Source organism: Nymphalis io, chromosome 17 (assembly GCF_905147045.1).
Source record: "Nymphalis io chromosome 17, ilAglIoxx1.1, whole genome shotgun sequence".
NCBI classification, from domain to species: Eukaryota; Metazoa; Arthropoda; class Insecta; order Lepidoptera; family Nymphalidae; genus Nymphalis; species Nymphalis io.
The window spans coordinates 4992500-5013506 of NC_065904.1; the positions used below are offsets into that span (position 1 = coordinate 4992500).

Sequence of the window (21007 nt, forward strand, 5' to 3'; positions counted from 1 at the left end):
TATTTTAAATTAATAACATATTATATAACTCGGAGAACAAAATTAACGACACACATTACTCTCTTAGAAGTAATTTAACGAGTGTCTAGAAAATAATTATCATTATTTATTTATTTGACAAATATTACAAAAATCTTCGAAGTTAAAACCTCTATAACTCGATTTTTTCGGTTCTCTCTTGTAATTTAACTTACCGATATTCTATCGAAACCTGTACTGTACATCTAGGTGACAAATATATAACCTACTATTAAAACTAACCTTTTATTAAAATCGCTTTAAAATGGGCAAAATTAATAGAATTCAGATATATTTTAAGTCAAAGGACAACTTGACAAGTGACAGTGTCACATAAATGTCAAGTTTATCGTATCGTATTCGAATTAATGTTGTAGTTAACTATTTTAGATCTGGTTTCAAATTGAAGATTTAAGACATAATCATTACAGTATCATACAAAGTATACATGTAAATTTAATTTTATCCTTAACATATTATATTTTAAAGTCAAAAAAGTTATTTTTTGCTGTTTCTAATAGGTATATCCATAGTGTTTAGAACAAATATATCATGATTGACAATAAAGCACCCTTTAATCCAAAAAAATATTTAAATAAAGATCTTGTTGATAAACCACCACCTCTTGATGTGTGGGTACAAGGTACGATTGAACAAACTGTTGGAAATGATATTTTAATTATTTCCGATATATCTGGAAGAGTAAAAGTTGTAAAATGCCAATCAGCTGATGGTATTGTGGATAAGACCTCTTTACGTAAAGGTGATGCTTTGTTTTATAAATGTATAGACATAAAACTTTGGGTTTTGTGATGGGATTTTAAAATTATTAAAACTACAAAATTCAATCAAAAAACAACATCTGTTTAGTAATTAATTTAATAAACTGAACTGAACTTCCCATTTGAAAGTTATTTTTATTGTACCAATCTTTGAAAATTTAAGTATCATATGTTTGTCAGTAAGTTACAGTTGTCAGTTTTTTTAGTTTCAGTACAATTGAAATTAAATGAAACTTTTGTTATTAGATTAGTCTATTCACAGTAGTAATGGAAATCCTGAATTAAGTTTTTAAAAACCTGTATCTGAAGGTCAATTTTTCATAATTAACAAGAGACTCGTTGTAATAAACTCCAAAGCCCCACAAAACAGCAAATATTTGCTACACATAGTTAATTACATACAAACTGTACTCCTAGTTTTTATAATTCTCATCAACAAACTACAAAATAACTTCTACTTCTAGACTCCGGGCTGTTACTGAGATTCTTTGACAGAAAACCCCAATATCTTTGTGTGGGCTTTATAATATCCGGCCATTAGACCAATGAAGCAGTTTATATACACATTACTACGCAAAAAAAAACTTCATACTTTGTTACTTAATGTTAAAATATATCACTTGATCTGAATATTAACCTTAGCTTTTCAGTACAGGTACTTACTGCTGCATATTAGGTGTAGCGACTAAAACAAGAGGTTTACCAGAAGTTCAAGCAATAAAATTTGTTGATCTAACATCACAGCCACAAATGAAAATCGCATGGGAGAGTGAAGTTAGAGAAGCGGAATTAGTATTAAAGGGAAAACTCACGCCAGAGATTTAAACAAAACTTATGAAACACATTTTATTATTCCATCACCTTAATCCTAGCATTGTCTGGAATGAATAACAATTATATAAAGATAACATTATCTTATTTCAAATATAATATCTCTTAAAATAAATTATATTTATATTTTTGTAATAATTTATTTCTGATTTTTTTTTTAAATATGCTATGGTACGAATAATTTTGCTCTTTCCTACAGAATTTGTAGTCTACAACATTAAAGGAATGATGTGGATTTATTTTAAATAAACAAATTTTACGTAAAATATTTTTTCTGGTAAATAATTTATGACAATAGCTTCTTATCATTATAACTATAATAGAATTTCAATAATATAAAAACAATTTATATTATATTTATAAAACCCATCTTAAATAAAATATATCCATACCAATACATATTTATATATGAATAAACTTTATTGATTTTTTATAATTTAGCTCCACTCTTCAAAAGAGGTCCCAATTTCTGAGCCAACATAATGTTGCCAGCAATCTTAATTTTTCCCTTCAAATAGGCAACTTGTGGGCTGAGTGTACCAGCTGCAATATCCATTAGATCATTATCTGATACTGTCATTGTTGTGTCAGCTTTCCCTGTCTTTGGTTCTCCTTGATAGACAGTCAAACCTGATTTCAAATCAAGTGCTGTGGACAAAATAAAATGTGAAATTAAAACCATATAAGTTTATAACAGCTTTGCAGATAAAAGTAAGCCTGTAAATTTTCTACTGAACTAAAGACTCTTCTCTATTTTGAGTAAAAGATTTTAAGCTTATTTTATTATGCTACTCCAATGCGTGTTCGAGGATACACATGTGGTAGGTTTCATCATGCATTGCAAGTTTTCTCAAGATGTTTTCCTTCACCACCAAGAGATAAATTAAACACATGAAAATTAAGTGGCACTTGCCTCGGTTTACCTTCAATCTTCAAGTTAATATTTACATGTTGTAACCTTCTCGGCTCTACAGATTGTTAGTATTTTAACTGACCAATAACATGTTTCAAAATGACTATGGCAAATAGAAAATTCTAAAATATCTATAATTTGTATACTAACTCCATTGCTTCACAGTCTTGCCATTCTCTGTAATATTGTACAAGAACACAGCACCCACGCTCTTCGCTTTGTCTGGGTTAGCCTTGATACCATCTTCAATTTTAGCAAACAAAGAGTCACTTTTGAAGTTGCTAGATGATAGAGCTGATTGTGTGGTAGGAGATGATGAGTTACCACCCATGACAACATTCTTCAGGTCTACATAGGCTCCTATTCAAAAATAAAGATATTAATTAGTAAAAGTTGGCTTAGCTTGAGTAAAACTTTTATATATCCATATATATGTAAGTAAAGGCTATTCCAATGATAGAAAGAGTAGAGGAACCAGCCCTAGATTTATATATTCCATGTGATTTGCTAGCTATTCAACTTAACTACAATTTTCACCTTACATCAACTTTAATTTTATTTCCAAGTTCTGACAACAACTTTTCTGACATCCAAACGTTTTTCACGAATCCATTATGAAATACCATAGATTATTTAAGACTTCGACCAATAACATCATGTCAATTCAATGTCAAAGTTGTTAATTTGTCTACTCCTCTTCTGTGATTGGAATAGTCTGTATAAAGTCTGTCATATACTTTAAATTAACAAACACACATTTGTAGCAATATTCGATTGGTATTTTTTTAATTAAAAATAAATAATTTACCTGCAATAACAACATTGCCCGTCTCCTTAAGCTTGGTCTGGAAGTGTACGCGCTTTCCTTCTAACCACATTTCTGTGATGAGGGTTTGCCCTGGGAGTACTGGCTTAGCGAAGCGTGCCTTTATCGCCTTGAAGTTTGAGGGGTCATTTCCAGCATATCTAGTTTAAAATTAATGAATTATTTTAGTTATTCTTGTACAAAAAAAGAATAGAATGACTTATTTCAAGAAATGTCACAATCAAACCATTAACAATTTAAGAGCTTTAGTAGAGAATTTCAGAGATGTAAGATGTCACATGGTAAGAACAGATAGAATTTGACAAAGAAAAAATCATGATCACCATTTGATCACAATGAAAAGAACATACAATGAACGTACATACAGGTCTTAAGTCATGCTTAAAAACTTTAAGACATATTGTTAAGAAACATATGCTTAAAGATTTTAAGTTTTCATTCCCACCAAAGTTATATTAATGTAACTCCGAAATTTTAAATTATACAATAATCAGGTAAGAAGTTTAACTTATAATCGTTATTGAGGAGAGAATATTAAAAATAATGGAAATGAATATGGCTATCAAAAATATTATGCAATGTTATGTTTATAAACAAGAAAAGTAAAAACATTTGATTAATTTCTATGTTTAACAAAATCATTTGAACAATTCTCCCACAATAGATATTAGATATACATATATATTTGACTTATATAATAGGTAAAAACTTTACTAATAAAAGGCATAATATAACTATGAGGAATCAAGGGTCTATATATATACATGCATACGTTTGGACTCTACTACCACTTACCATCAGGTGGAGTAGAGTCATTTGCCCTCCCGGCGCGTATATAAAAAAAAATCTACTAAAATGTAAGCAATTTGTTTGGTATTAATATATTTTCAACTTACTTAGCTAGAACGTGTCTCGCGGAGAATCCAAGAGACGCCAGGCCGTGAAGAATCGGCTTTGGGTGTCCACTAGCTGTAGCCACATTAGGGTCAATGTGGAGTGGGTTCAAGTCTCCAGACAATCTGAAAAAAGTTACATTTTATTTTATGCAATGTCTACATTCAGCTTTAAATAACAGAATACAAGTTTTTTTATAAAAGTGATGATAATAATTTATCAATTGTATATAGTTAAGGTAAGTCATGTCTCTTGTATTGTCACAAATTAGTAATGGATCAATTCTATTGGTCCACAAAAATAATATGTAATCAATTTACTTTCTAGTCTTACAATGTGCCAAAATTAGGGTTCCAGCTAAGCCAGATGAATTTGACTTTACAACAAACAACTGCAGATTACCACAGAAAAAAATGTCGCTATTCGCCATAATAATATTGTAAATTGCAGCAACATCATGTTTTGTCCTTAACATGTACTAAAACTCAAGTCAATTGCTGCCCACTTCAGAGCGGCAACTTTATATTATTTAAAAAAAAAATTAAGATGACGCAAAGTGCACACTTGTATAATAATGAAACATTGTAAGCTCAAAGCAATACCTGTAGAGCGCAGCCTGGTCTTCGGCCGTTCGCTGCTGTACGATGGCGTCGGGCGCGCGTGTTGGCGGGCTCTGCACGGGCACGGCACGGGAGCTGTTCCGCGGACCGCCGAACCCGCCCTGCCCCAGCACGAAGATGTGCTGCTGCGTGCGCAGCACCAGCTGCCGGTCCTGGAACACCTCGCCTGCGGAAAAGAACAGGGTGTTTTAAACCACTACAAGCAATAAGAATAGGCAGATATTTTTGAGTTGATGTCTCTCCACTTAATGAGTTGTTAAAGCTCTTACCATACCCACCTTGACATGGATTCTCATTGTAATCTTAATTTTAGTTCATCCTTTTTTCACTGATTACTTCTATATTGATTAATTACACGCGACTTATATATAAACAGAACTCACTGTTGACGATAGCCACGGCGCTGGAGCCCTTATCGAGCACATCGATGACGTAGTTCCGGATGGTGAACTCTCCCTCGTTGCCCGGGAACTGATCTACAAACTCGATGTACTGTTCTCCGTGAAGAATCTAACAAGAAAAATAATTATTTAATAAAATACTACAATTAATCTTTTAACTATATATATTAAAGTAACTAAATAGTATTAAAAGATGATGCCAGGATTTGTATGAACTCTGGTCCCACCCTCGAATAGCAACGTGTAATACATGGTTGGATAGGTATTTTTAAGCCAAATGTGTGACCAAACTTTGCAAGAACCTTTGTTATCAAAACTATAAATATAATATTAACATTATCTGTGGACTCAGGCCATATACTAATTTATTCGAAGTATTTCTGACATAATAATAATAATTAAATAAAAATTGTAACATGATACTAACATTGGTGAAGTCAGCGTGTTTGCCAGGGGGCATGGCCTGAGATACGACAGGCGATTCCATGACCATCCCGGGTAGGATGAAGAAGGTCGGTAGAGCGCTGAAATTCTCATGGCTCTCATAGAGGAACCTGAGGTCTGATTCGTTCACCACGGATGCTCCAACTACAAAAGTAAATAAGTTATAAGAAATTGATTAGTTTTTGTCAAAATATATGAATTTATTTTAGAAGAAACTTTTATAGATAAACTTAAAAAGCAAAACCTTATATCGAAATACAGTTTAAGCAAAGTCGTTATTAATTTAAATACAAAAATTTCTCATTTAATGTTATACATACTTTGTATTCATCAAGATTAACCTTCAGTTTCTAAAACGACGATAGAATCATTGAACCAAATGATTTGGTTAATGGTTTCTATCGTAACGGTCATTGGTCGGTGGTAACCGATGACGCAATAAACGACCAATGAGCGCTCAGTTTAAACTAAATCATTATTTAACATACAGACAAAGCTTTCATGTGTATTTATTAATAATCTTACTTCCAAGTGCATAGCAGACGAGATCCTTGGAATTGTATTTGTAAGTCGCCCAGTACGATTCGCGATCGCTATCCAACTTGCTGCGCTCTTCAAATTCCTGAAACATACATATGTACATAAGAAAATTACATTAAAATTTTTAATAAACAATAACTATGCCTTCATAACAAAGTTGCTGTATGAAATTAATAAATTTATTCAAAGATACTAATGACTTCCGTACGGAAATATTTTATTTTAATTAGTATCTTTATACGATAACCAACTTTAATTTGGATCTAATAATTATCTTAGGAATGTTATTTATTTTTAAAATCATTGGTTATATCAATACGTCGTTTATAAATTATCTCAAAGGTCGAATAAATTTAAATTTATATGAAATAGATTTAATAGTTCGTAGTTTTTGTGTAAAGCTCTTTGTACAAATTACGTTATCATGACAGTATCAGTAATGTCATACATACATTAAAAATATTAAATAAATATTTTACTATGAGATTTTTTTGTCGGTTGCTATCGCTTTTTTTAGCTCCTTAGTATTAACATAATATATAGTATAGCCGAGATGGCCTAGTGGTTAAAACGCGTGAATCTTAACTGATGATCGTGGGTTCAAACCCGGGCAAGCACTACTGAAATTCATGTGCATAATTTATGATGATAATTCATCTCGTGCTTGACGGCGAAGGAAAACATCGTGAGGTGTATTCTACCAACCCGCTCCAATGAGCAGCGTGGTGGAATAAGCTCCAAACCTTCTCCTCGAAAGGGAGAGGAGGCCTTAGCCCAGCAGTGGGATATTAACAGCCTGTTACTGTACTACTACTTTGTAGTATTATAGTAGAAACATAACATTATATTTTTTATGTGAAGATTGTAGAAGCTTTAAATCTTACGAGGATAATTATATATATTAAAATCAAACTATGTAATATTACGATAAATCAATATTTACGGCTTTGGTTTGTGATCGTTGAAAATCGTTTGAAATAAAATATTATTCATTATTTTTCGTTCATTTATTATTTTATATTACCTGCTAAAAATCGATGCGTAAACAGGAAATATAATTATGTATATGTCAGTAATATATAATATAATGTACTACATATTCTTGTTGGCGATAATTACAATGACAAATATTCAAATATATGAGGGCTTTGTCATAGATTGGATATTCCAAAAACGGAAAGAAAAGAGATAGATGTCATAGATTGGATATTCCAAAAACGGAAAGAAAGAAGAGGAGAGAACAAACCTTTTACACATGTGATTAGCTAATAGCTTATTTTTACAGAATAGGAAGGCGGACGAGCATACGGGCCACCTGATGGTAAGTGGTCACCAACACCCTTAGACATTGGCATTGTAAGAAATGTCAACCATCGCTTACATAGCCAATGCGCCACCAACCTTGGGAACTAAGATTTTATGTCCCTTGTGCCTGTAATTACTGGCTCACTCACCCTTCAAACCGGAACACATCAATATCAAGTACTGCTGTTTTGCGGTATAATATCTGATGAGTGGGTGGTACTGACCCAGACGAGCTTGCACACAGCCCTGCCACCAGTTCCGATGAGTGGGTGGTATAATGGTATAAGCTCTGCTATGTTATGCAACAGGAACAGATTAGAAGGGTATTATTTTAATTAACATCCGCTTTATCCTGAATAAAGTTGTACTTAGTCTAAAAGCCGCATTGAGTTTATAAAAAAAAAAAACAAAAAAAAAATTGTATTTACCTGTAATTTCTCAACTAAGTCAACGGTGACCTCAGCGATCTTATCAATTCGCCGAGCGTTGTCCATATTCACAACTTGACCCCATTTCTCCTTAACCGATTCGATCGTCACGGGATCTGCTGGCTTCTTCCTGCATATTAGAAATTTCACCAATATTATAAAAGGCGAAAATGAGTTTTTTTGTTACGTTTTCTTTCATCCATTCATCAACTACTCAACGGATCATCGTGAAATTTTGTATACACGTTTTCATTACCCCCCACCCCCCTCCATAAGCCGCAAGAGGAAACTTGTTTATTATATATACATATGAAATATTGTTTAAGCGCAAATACAGTATTCTGAAAAACTCATTTATTTTGGGATTTTGATTTCAGATGGCATCTAGTTGAGATGAATTAATTACATGATAGAGAGTAAATGTTAATAAGAGAACTGGAGACCATTTTTGGAGTTAATTTGATTATTCTGCTCCAGTGCATTACGTTATTCCCTTCATCCCTGAGTACGAGATGGATTGACTCACTAACCATAACACGGGTGATGTTATGTTGTAGTACACATTAATTAGTTCTAAAATTCTTGTAATATTTTCTAGTGATGTACAATAAAGTATAAATGATCGTAGACGGTTTTTGATAAGTTTGCTTAAGATAAGTAATTTATGAATATAATAATTTAGAAACAGAGTTATAAGCATACCTTAAAGGAGCTCCTTGGGATCTCACGAGATGGGACTTCGTCGCAAAACCGAGTGTAGAGTCGATGATCAAGCCGCTGTCTTCGAAAGATTCGTGAGACATGTACGCCTATTAAAAAAAAATACAGAATCAAAAACCACACTCGCTCGTGTTAAACTAAAAACGGAATAAGTTACCCCTAAAGTAAATACACTATGCTTAATATTATACAAGTTAATTCAATGGTACGGCTGTAGATAATGATATGCAAGTGTGGAAAGAAAGAGCTATGAAGCTGTACTGCACACTCAAACATTTCGAATGACTAGCCGTGTATTTCTTTATTATTTTATTTAACAGTGGATTTTAAATACGATATAATTTTCTTAATACAGTATATACCATGTATAAAAAAACAAAGTTAAACAGGAACAAATAATGACCTAAAAGCGCGACCTTATCGTTAAGAGGTCACTCTTTTCCAGGCAACCTTTGATTACAGTACATAACCATTACGGTTATATGTCAATTTATATATGTATAATGAATTTAAAACATAGAGAGACAAGTATTAAACGTTTAAATAAAAAGTGTTAAGCAAAACATTATGACATTTCATAAAATTCAATATCACACTAAAAAATGTACACTAATAAATGAGTAGCCATATTTTTTCTGTACGGTTTAGTTTCATACTATCATCAGTACGTTCTCGTTCGTCTCGTCCTCATTTATTTGTTTATTTAAAAAAAAGCACTTAATTCATATTAAAAAAAAAATAACTTTTATTAGTATCCATCAGTATCATAATGCACGAGTATGTGTGCAAACCCAAGTGTAATATATATTCCCTCACACACTAACATGTATTGTAGAATGTTGTAATTGGCTAACAATTGCGGTTCTATAGATACAGCCGTGCGTCAGATGACGTAAGCGTATTAATTCGAGTACGGAGCATATAAATAGAAGTAGATAGTTCGGGAGTAGTAACATTCACAATCTATTCCTATTATATCCATAACTCTCACCAAGCCGAAAACAACACTCAAGCTTAAAACAGCAGTCCAAAATGGCAAAATCGCTGAATCAAGACAAATTATAAAAAAAAAAAACTACTTGACTGTTTTAGTACATGAAATTATCATTTTATAGTACATTACATATTTTATCATCGTTGCGTTAAATATAAACAAAGTCATAAAGAACTTTTTTTTCCTTATCTTCTATTCTAAGATTATGTTATTTTCTACATTTATCTAAAGGATTAAAGAGCATTCGTGTGTAATTTTACAGCTCAAAAACGAACATTGCGGTGCATACTTGTAATGTTATAACTTTGAAAACTACAGCAGTTAATATAATGTGGCGAGTGCACAATGCGTCTAAACGCAGCACAAACATCACCTGATCAACTACGTCATTGATCAGGTGATGTTGCAGTGGTCTGATGTATGTCGTCACACGTATGGATACACCCCTTCGGCAATATGGTCGCATGCGCATCTATTGTCCTCGCAGCGACGTCACACGCTTGACCACACCTCCAGCAAGATGGCCGCATGCATCGCTTTTGTTTTCGCCTAGGAGGAGGTCCCAAAAGTGGCAAGCACGCGTGGTGGTCATCGTGAGAGGGGAATGCCTATATAAGCGCTGTTGTTGTTGTTTATTTTTAAATAATTATTTCAATTATTTTTACTGTACGCTCTAATGTAAACATTGTTGATTTGTCACAATAAATAACTCTTAAAGTCTGCCGGAGTTTTTAATTGGTGGTTAAGCTACGACCCGCTTCAATAATAAAGGTATCAGTCGATTCATCCTACTGCCAGGATCTTTTAAATAATAAATCAAAGTATATGTTGGCCTCCATAAAAAACGTATTAAATATATGTCCGATGTGTTCTTAAGCCACTCATCCGATTGTGATGAAACTTTGGTGAGGTTTTCTGTGTATGCCAATAAAGGGCGAGCTCCAAAAAAAAAAAAACAATAATTTTTCTTAGTATGTTTCTCCTTCAACAGTTACTAAATTAATAAGTGATTTTCTTTATTCGTTTGTTTGTTACGTTTTCACGTCTTAACTATTTAACCGATCATCATGAAATTTTGCATACACGTTGTCAGGGGGACATGAAAAACATAAGGCAGACAGGGTGTGTATGTGTACCCTACACACATACACACACGGGCAAAGCCGCAGGCGGAAACTAGTAGATTATAAACTAAGGTAAAAGTGTGTAAAGTTATTGTAAAAACAAATTTACTCGATGGTAAATAATTAATTAAAAAATAATTAAATAATTCTTAATTACATCTAAGGTTTCCATATTGAGGTCTGAACGAATCATCACAGGCGTTCTCTTATTGTTTGGCGATTTATAACCACCGGTTTTTTTTACAGTTTATTTCACATGAAATAAACTGTAAAAAATACGTATCTCAACATGTATTATACAACAATTAACTCGTTCACACACAAATCAAGTTTCCACTTAAAACTAATTCATGAATGGCAGTAAACAAGCAATTTAGTAAATTATAAATAATAATTATGAAGAAGTTGTTTTTATAAACCAAAAATTTAGAGTTATAATATATAATTAAAATGAAACGTTTAAATCATGTTTATTTGGTATCCTGCCTGGTCTTAAAATATTGTTCAAAGGTTATTCACATTACAGATATGACTATCAATGTAGAGTTCAAAAATATATCGTGAGCGTTGTCCGACACTGTACACACAACAAGCTTTTATAAAAGCGTATTATTTATTTTGTGATTTGACATATAGGATCTAAACGTGGGCACCATGTTATAGTTATAATTTTTTCATAATCAATAAAAAAAATCATAGCCAAATTAAAAAAAAAAATGTACGGAATTTTTTAAAAGATGTGACCTTTTCAAAGACGAATGTAATAAAATGTACGTTGAGTTGAGTATATTAAAGTTAGTTTGACCTCGCTACGTCTCAAGATACTGATATTCACACCAAATCTAGAGTAATTTGAGTCTAGAATATTTTTTGGTAACAGCTTGTGTCCCATTGCTGAGAAAGGGCCTCCTCTCCTCTTAAGCTTGGTGACACAGACGGCGCTGTTTGACGTCTTCCATATTAACTAGAACGTCGCTGCTCCGCTCGCTGTCTGATCATACCATTACGGAGAAAGTTTTGGAGCTTAATCCACCACACTCTTCCAGTTCGGCTTGGTGAGAGTTATGGATATATAATAGATATAGATTGTGAATGTTACTACTCCCGAAATATCTACTTCTATTTATATGCTCCGTACTCAAACTAATATGCTTACGTCATCTGTCGCACGGCTGTATCTATAGAACCGCAATTGTTAGCCAATTACAACATTCTACAATACATGGTAGTGTGTGAGGGAATAGATATTACACTTGGGTTTGCACACACACTCGTGCATTATGATGCTCTTCGAAATTGGCTAGTCTTGCTTGTGAATGGCTGCCACTGCCGAAATCGATCATTGTGTTATCAATACCATCATTATGATCTGGGATCTTTGTCTTAATCCACTTTATGCTGCTTCGCTTGCAAACGCAGTTCTGTAAATATGATTGTGTAAGCGGCAAATGAACTCACGACAACAGGAGCGATGAGTTCAGGCTTCATGGCCTGGAACATGTCTGGAGGCAGGATGTCTTCCGTGAGACGGGACGCCGCGGTCGGCACGATGGTGTTCACTTTGATGTTGTACTTCGCACCTTCGATGGACAACGTGCTTGCTAGACCGACCAGGCCCATCTTTGCAGCACTATAATTGAATCATTAAGTTTTTATGAATCTATAGATTTAGGTTTTCGTGCCAAAAAAATTAATTTAACTGAAACTTATGTGAAATATGAATATAAATTAATTAAGTATAAAAGTTTTGAATATATTAGAAGTCTTTCAAGTAAAATTTAATCATTTACTATTTAATAAACCATAGTGAGGAAGGAAAGAAACGCCATGTTCTCTCGTATCTTTGTTAATCCATACCACAAGGTCATTAAAGACTCATATTTTATGATATTTAGCAAACGTCTCATTAAAATAATTCTACGGACCATCGGAAAAGGACTATTTCGCAATGTAACTTAAATCCGCATCTGAAATTCTTTATCAAATACTTCATTATTTTATTTTTATGTTATAGATAAGCGGGCAAATGGGCCACCTGATGGTAATTGGTCACCACCGTCCATAGACATTGGCGATGTAAGAAATATTAACCATTCCTTACATCACCAATGCGCCACCAACCTTGGGCACTAAAATTGATCCCTTGCACCTGTACTGGCACCTGGCTCACCCTTTAAACTGGAATGCAACCATACTAAGTATTGCTCTTTAAGGGTAGTATATCTGATGAGTGGGTTATACCCGGACGACGGGCTTGCACAAAGCCCTACCACCTAGGGCTCAAATATTAGCAAAGTATTATAATATACCTGTAGTTAGCTTGTCCAAAGTTTCCGAGCAGACCAGCGTTACTCGAGGTCATGATGACACGACCGAACTTCTGTTTCTTGAACGTTTCCCATGCAGCTTGTGTTGTCTTGAACGCACCCTTAAGATGGACTGCGTGCACCAAATCCCAATCCTAGACCAAAAATCATACAAATAAGAACAATACAATACGCATTTCTATTTAAATAATAAATATACTGACACTGTATCTTGAAAAAAAAAAAGCATACTCCAAGGTGTAAAGATAAATAAATAATTTTAACTTTGAATTGACCTGATGTTATTAGTCGAGATATTCATTTATATTATTTTTATATAATAGGAAGGCGGACGAGCATATGGGCCACCTGATGGTAAGTGGTGACCAACGCCCTTAGACATTGGCATCGTAATAAATGTCAACCATCGCTTACATCGCCAATGCGCGACCAACCTTGGGAACTAAGATGTTATGTCCCTTGTGCCTGCAATTACACTGGCTCATTTACCCTTCAAAACGGAACACAACAATACCAAGTACTGCTGTTTTGCGGTAGAATATCTGATGAGTAGGTGGTACCTACCCAGACGAGCTTGCACGAAGCTCTACCACCAGTAAAAGTAATAATGATGTAGTAATAGAAGTAGTAATGAAAATAATAACTAATGTACGCAAAGTTGCTGTCGAAAATTTGGAAGTAAAATTTATGTGGATATAAGTAATCATTTAAATCTTTATTATTTTAAAGATTTGAATGATTACTTATAATCTCATAAACTTCGCCGACTGTTACTGTAAATATTGTATAATAGTGGTATTCATCAACTTTTTCTAGTGCTCAATACAAAAAAACGAATGGAATATGTCTGTCTTTATTTCGTCTTCGATTGAAAAAGTCTAAAAATAGGCTAACTAATATATTACCTCAATCCTAGATATTCAAATTACGTAAGATAAATAGGATATACGTAATTAATGTGAATAAAGATTGATTTTTTTAAATTAATAATAAAGTTAATTAGTTTAATCTAAAAAAATATTATTATTATACGGATAGTAGAATTGATTGACACACTAATTTGATTGATTGATCCGTAAGTAGCAAGCCAATGGCAGCTTATGAATTCCGCCTCGTATATAATTCTACTATCGTAAGCAAAACGATTTCAATTTCATGAACATAGTAACCGCGCTGAAGTCATTTATTAAAATATAAAAATAACAATATTTCCTGTACACCGGATTTATTGTTGGACGATTGTTACAGATTATACTCGTCACATTTTCCTATTACCTACGTCATGTAGTTTCAGTAATTGAAGGATATAATTACGACATATTAAAATATATATTTTTTATAATATCCTGGGACATTGTTCACACGGCCATCTGATCCCAAACTAAGCAGAGCTTGTACTGTGGAAACCAGACAACTTATGTACTACATATACTACTTTTCTTCTGTAAATACATACTTATATAGATAATTACACCCAGACTCGGCACAAATAGACATATTATACATATACTAGTTTGTTCTCGCGGCTTCTTCTGCGCGTGAAGGGCGTAGTTGTTAGGTACTCTATTAATATACCACTGAGAACGTATATGAAAATTTTCATAATGTTCGGTTTAGTAATTAAGATGTAAAATCACATTCATATTTATAATACTAGTAAACATAAGTACCAGAATATTTTTAAGGAAATTGTAATTAATTTATTAATGTGAGGGTAACATTATTATTTTGTATATTAGTTTTATATAAAACTGATCATGGAATGGTAGTTTTTTTTACTTTGACTTTTTTTAAAGTAAGTGCTAACTTCTAAGAGTATATTGAATAAAGACATTTTGGAATAAATTGATGAAAATCATATAAAGCGTCTTTCTCCGTGTCATTTCAGGCTGTTGTGTCTGTAAAAATATATTTAAAAAAAACCAAGGAAACTCATTATTCTAGGTACGTCATAGATTAAATAAAAAAATATAATTATATAATCATAATTCATTCATTTAGAATTGATATAGTAAGAAAACAAACTGGCTTCTAGAATGTCATGTACAACAGATACAATATCGCGAAATCTTATCTCCGCTAGTGGTACCTTTATATAACTATAGATAGGGATAAAAAATATCCATTGACTTATCTACATTTCAACAATTTTGGTATTATGTAAGTCTAATCTTTATTGATAAATCTATATTTGTGTTACTTGAATTGCGATTAATTTCATTCCATTAATCGGAAGATAGCTGACATAACTGAAGATAACTGTTATGGTGCGTTCATTTTACAACATTTATTGGAAAATCATTTTATAATATATAATACTCAATTTTGTTAGTACCAACTATTAATTTGATATAGAATAGTTTTTTATTGAATACATTAGTTTAATGTAATAAAACTATGGAATAAAATATTAATGTCCTGAATTTTTTTGGTATACATGTATAAGAGTGGCATTTCGAACGCTTTTCATGTAGCCGTGTTTGATTGATGATTAATAACTGATTAATTAAATTTAATTTAATTAAAGAAAAACCATTTTATATATAAGGCACGCTCCATATTAATAATAATTTTACATTACACGCGAAAGTGGAGTTAAAGAGTCCTTTAAACGAGAATAGAAGAGATTGCACGTCACATTATAGAACCAAATATGCACAAACTTGTATTAATAAAATTTCTCTATAGTTGCAACAATAACGTCATACTATGGAATATTAATATCGCCTGCGAGAGTGGAGTACGGGATGAAACAATCATGAAATTAGTGTTCTATTAATGGGTGATAATTCAATATGATGTATGTTTGGAATATTTTGTTGAATTGGATTTTATGGTTATAATTCAGCAAATTTGCCATGGCGATGACTACAAAGAGTAAAATTCAATTGCGACTGCCATATTATGCTAATTTAATGCGGTATATATATTATTACTGTATAGGTAATTGGAACAAAAATACACTAAATTGATTATGGATATACATATCATCGTTGAGATGCCAAGTTACTCAACATTATTTTGTTTCGCGTTACGCCGCAATCATAAACAGATTAGGAGACAATTGACAGATAACATTTTTAAAAAATATTATTGTAAAAATGTCTACAAACATCATTCGAATGGACTAACGAGAATCAATCATTTAAGAGCGCACCTAAAGCCAAAATAATTTTAGATTTCATCCACGCGTCCTTTCAAGTGCCTTTCGCGCTCGATCTCATTTGTGTTTTTTATCTACAACGAGCGAATGTATTAAATTGATTTTGTCACGTTGTTCATATTTTACAATTTTAAATGAAATTAATGTAATCAGGTATTAATCATCAATCAAACACGGCTACATGAAAAGCGTTCCAAATGCCACTCCTATACATGTATACCAAAAAATTTCAGGACATTCATTTTTTATTCCATAGTTTTACAACATTAACTTAATGTATTCAAGAAAAACCTATTCTATATCAAATGAATAGTTGGTACTAACAAAATTATTATATTGATTGAACTGAGTATTATATTGATAACTATAAATATACACAAATATAAATAAACCCCTTATCTTATGATCATAGCAGTTTAAAAGCGACGTCAGTTATGTCGTAAGTAATACAGTATTCATATATTTGTATTAAGTAGTAATTATAATTCCCGATTATATTTAATGCGTTTCATATAAAACTCGTGAAAGATTAATGATTGCTCGTTTCTATTTTAACAATATGTTACTTTGCTTATCATAAGTTAGAGCCTGTAAGTGTCCCACTGCTGGGCTAAGGCTTCTTTTCTTTTTCATGAGAGGGGTTGGAGCTTATTTCACTACGCTGCTCCAATGCAAGTAGACACATGTGTAATATTTTCTTCGTAAAAATTCAGGTTTCCTCAAAATGTTTTCCTTCATCGCCAAGCACGAAATGAACACAAATTAAGCGCATGAAAATTCAATGGTGCTTTCCCGGGTTAGAACTCGCAATCTTCAATTAAGATTCACGTAATCTAACCACTGGGCAACCTTGGCTCTACTTTACACGAGGAAATAATATCATTCGATTATATTTATTTTATTATCTATATGTTTATGTAACCATACAACACAGTACCAGGTCATGCAGGTACCTTCTCCATCAGCATGCTTGCAGCGCCGGCCCTGGGGTAGAGCGAGAGGAGTGATCGCTCTAGGCGCGAGGTAGCAAGAGGCGTGAATGTCAAAAACAATTTACAGGGCTACTTAGACGTCGTTTGAATTTTATAAATGTGGTAATTATTATTTATACAACACTAGCTGCCCGCTGCGACTTCGTACTTTATGCCCTATTCTCATACCTCCCAAATACGCATAACAAGTTTTATAAAAATCATTTCGGAGGAACGATCACAAACATCGTGACACGAGATTTTTATATATTAAATTGACTGAAATGCAAATGTGATGTGATAGCGTCGATTAAAGAGCGCTGAAAGACAATCTCGTTCTATTCTGATCGAGGGCCGGAGCGGCATGCTTATAGAAGAACTTTTTTATACAGTTTTTGCTTGTAGAAATCTATACTTCATCTTTAGTTAACAGTACCTTTGAATTTTATGCATGAATTAATGGGTGAAAGTAAAAAGATATCTTCATATGTTATCATAACAAAAAAAAAAATTATAGGTATTATACCTGATCGGACATCTTTTGGAAGCTCTTATCACGTAGAATGCCAGCATTGTTGATAAGGATATCAATACGACCGAACTTATCAAGAGCCGTCTTAATTATCTTCTCGCCTTCGACAACTGAATTGTAATCAGCAACTGCTTCTCCGCCTGTGAAACATTTTCCTGTTATGAACTGTAAATTACACTTAAATATTTAAGTATAAAGGATTTGTGGGAGTGCTATAATTATCCTACTATTAGCTACCGAATTGTGTGAGAGCATTACGTAAAGGAGTGAAGATTAAACCTTTCACTTTCAAATCTGCTGAGTTTCGACTTATTGAGCATTTGAGTTATTTAGACTTTTCCTAAAATTTGAAAATTGACACTAAGTTAAATACCTTAATTCACCAGATTTAACAAAAAACAGGATTTGCAAAACCACTAACAATTACTAAATTTCGTAGGTTGTAAATAAGTTACGAAAAAATGACAATACTTTTAAAGCCGAGCTATGAAAGTCAATAGCAGATTTTCTTTCTTTTAGAAAATACCTTTTTTAAGTGATTTTAATGCTTGAAACCATTTTTGATAATTCTCATTTAAGAATAATAATTGTTGTTTAACATTATGTGTTATGGTAAAACCATACAACTAAAATATAACTACAGTTATACACTAATTTTCCTTGAGACAACTTGCAACTTTACTCAATATATATTCCTTTTACGTCAGTGAGCAATAATAGATATTTGCTTTATTCTATTTTCCCTATTCCTTACTGGTTTCTGCTCGGGGCTTTTGCTAATTTTTTACAAACAATCACTCAATATATTACTTTTAATGTGACATTATCATGTTGTCATTATTAAATGCTCCATAAACTGTAAAATATTCTGAACAATATATGTAAAGTTTAGATTTAAATAATCATGAAGAAGTGAATACATGCATAGGTTAATTTTATGTACATGTTAAAATATTTTCAATGGCCGTACCTAAGGTAATAATAATTTACATATAATAAATTAATATATATAATGCACAATTTGAAGCAATATAATATAATAAATATTCTACCGATTGTTGTTTGTTTACCTATTGGTTATAATCCAGAGGATTTTTATACAAAGTATTATTTAATTTGAAACTATTAAAATATTTATGATGATTATCTTGTCATATAAATCTTTTCAATGTATAAATAAGCTTTTATCTCAAAGTGAGTATGAATAGGGAAATGCTCAGTGGTTGGTTTCTAAGTTTTGTTAAAATATAGCTTTAATGTATTAAATAATATAATAGGCATATAACTAAAATAAAAGTGTATTGATTGAATTTTATGTAAATTTCACAAATTGTAGTATTATTCTATTACATAACTTCAATTACAAATTAAAATTAAAATAGATACATAGCTTTACTTATTCAACTAGTATTTAAATCAACAAGTATAAGAAAATTTTAATGATGTGGTTTTAGTCAAATTAATCATTTACAACAAATAATGACAATATTAAAAAAATTATAATGTATTTTTTATTCAGAGGAATGAAAATTTATGTGCAGAATGAATGAATTTATGTGAAAAATGATGTGCACAACAAATATACAAAACAACATTGTTTTAGTTATTAAAATTTTTTTTATGATGTTTTTCAATTTTATTAAAACTGTTTTTTAATAAAATTGAAAAATTATAAATTTTAATTTCAGTTGAAAACTGTTAAGGTTCTCTCATTTCTACTACATAATGAACACTTAATTTAAATATTTTTTATAAAGTTTTTAAATGTAAAAAAACTTGTTGAGTCATTTTATCGGACAACCAAGTTTTAGTTTAACTAAAGTTTTATTTTGTTTATATTTTTCTCATAACTAATAAAAATTGCTTAACATGAATTAAACTGACCTTTGTCCTTAATTTCCTTGACAACAGCATCTGCAAAATTAGATTTCCCAACACCGTCTCTTGCGCTTCCAAGATCGTTCACCACCACTTTAGCACCCCTTGAGCCGAGAAGTAAGGCATAAGCCTTTCCTAAGCCACCACCGGCACCCGTAACTACCGCAACGCGGCCGTCGAATCTTAGCTGATCCATTCTACACGACGTTTAGAAGCAAAATGAAACAATAGCTCAATGTTTCCGTCGCAATCATACAAATGAACTCTATTCGCCGATACTTATAATTACAAAATAATCAGTGCTCGGTTTATCGTGAAAATAGTTGCAAATAATAATTATTGAAGTGGTAAGCGACTACACAAAGGTTAAAAGATTTAAGAATAACTAAGATTTTACTTTACCTACTAACGTAAAAGTTTAAAAGAAATATAATTGAAACCGGTTTTAGTCCGATGTTAAGTGCAAAGTTTACCTAATTAACGACGTATAAAATAGAAGTAAAAAAACTACTGTAATTTTATAAATTGATATAACAAATAATCTAGATATAAATATGTAGTATATATATTTGTAAGATTATATTATAATCTATTCTTTGTGTCTTTGTTTTATATTCCATTAAATTATATATAAATACATAATAAAGATACCTACCTGATAAACACTTTTTAAGACAATTGACAAAATACACAGACAGACAATGATAATTGACATAAGTCAGAATTAAGAAATATAAAGTAGGTACCTAGGACCTACCTAGTGATCACAGAAAACTTTTACGTTGTATAAATATAATGATAGTGGTTATGTACTCTGTGGTCAGAAATACATTAAAACGCAGATCATTATACAATTAGGGATGCATTAATTAATAATAAATAGGTACTTTAAAATGAAAACATCACTATCAGTTTTGCCAACTTTTAAAATATTATCCCTTAACGAAGAAAATATTTTGAAGGCTTTGTTAGTAAGTTATGACAGATAGAAATCAACTATGCCTCCTGATTGTAAAAGTTTTCTTTTTATAAATTAATTATTTAGACAGCTCTATATTTTAAAAGAAAATTGTAGGATTATATTAATTTTAATTAAACGAATTATATTAATTTTATTGTGGCTGTAAGAAAGAAAGTAAGCTTCCGTGCCTTGGAAAGCTAGGTCCTGGCGCCTTAACTATTTCCGGTCGTACCGGATCGCTGACCCATCGTATTATAAGAGTTAGGGGAAAAACAGCGCAACTTTGTTTGCGCACACACTTGTGCACTATAATATGTCCTGCGCAGATGGCTGAT

The 21007-nt window shown here is 32.0% G+C and overlaps 2 protein-coding genes across 3 annotated transcripts; one reads left to right on the plus strand and one right to left on the minus strand.

Moving 5' to 3' along the window:
- Nucleotides 1-470: 470 nt before the first annotated feature.
- On the plus strand, nt 471-1657 carry LOC126775140 (uncharacterized). The gene is made up of 2 exons (XM_050496923.1): nt 471-781; nt 1456-1657. Exons 1-2 carry the CDS (start codon nt 571-573, stop codon nt 1623-1625), a joined length of 381 nt encoding a protein of 126 aa, XP_050352880.1. The 5' UTR covers nt 471-570; the 3' UTR covers nt 1626-1657.
- Nucleotides 1633-20520, minus strand: LOC126775080 (peroxisomal multifunctional enzyme type 2). 2 transcript variants are annotated; one of them, XM_050496833.1, is made up of 15 exons: nt 20367-20520; nt 19718-19908; nt 17828-17973; nt 13150-13301; nt 12299-12470; nt 8705-8811; nt 8003-8132; nt 6255-6351; nt 5713-5873; nt 5268-5394; nt 4867-5050; nt 4267-4389; nt 3353-3510; nt 2695-2904; nt 1633-2279 (listed from the first exon to the last, which is right to left on the minus strand). In XM_050496833.1, the coding sequence occupies exons 2-15, from the start codon at nt 19905-19907 to the stop codon at nt 2062-2064; spliced, it is 2175 nt and encodes a 724-aa protein (XP_050352790.1). In that variant the 5' UTR covers nt 19908; nt 20367-20520; the 3' UTR covers nt 1633-2061. The 2 variants fall into 2 exon arrangements, with proteins under 2 accessions (XP_050352790.1, XP_050352791.1); XM_050496834.1 differs by lacking the exon at nt 20367-20520 and adding an exon at nt 20114-20134.
- Nucleotides 20521-21007: the final 487 nt, after the last annotated feature.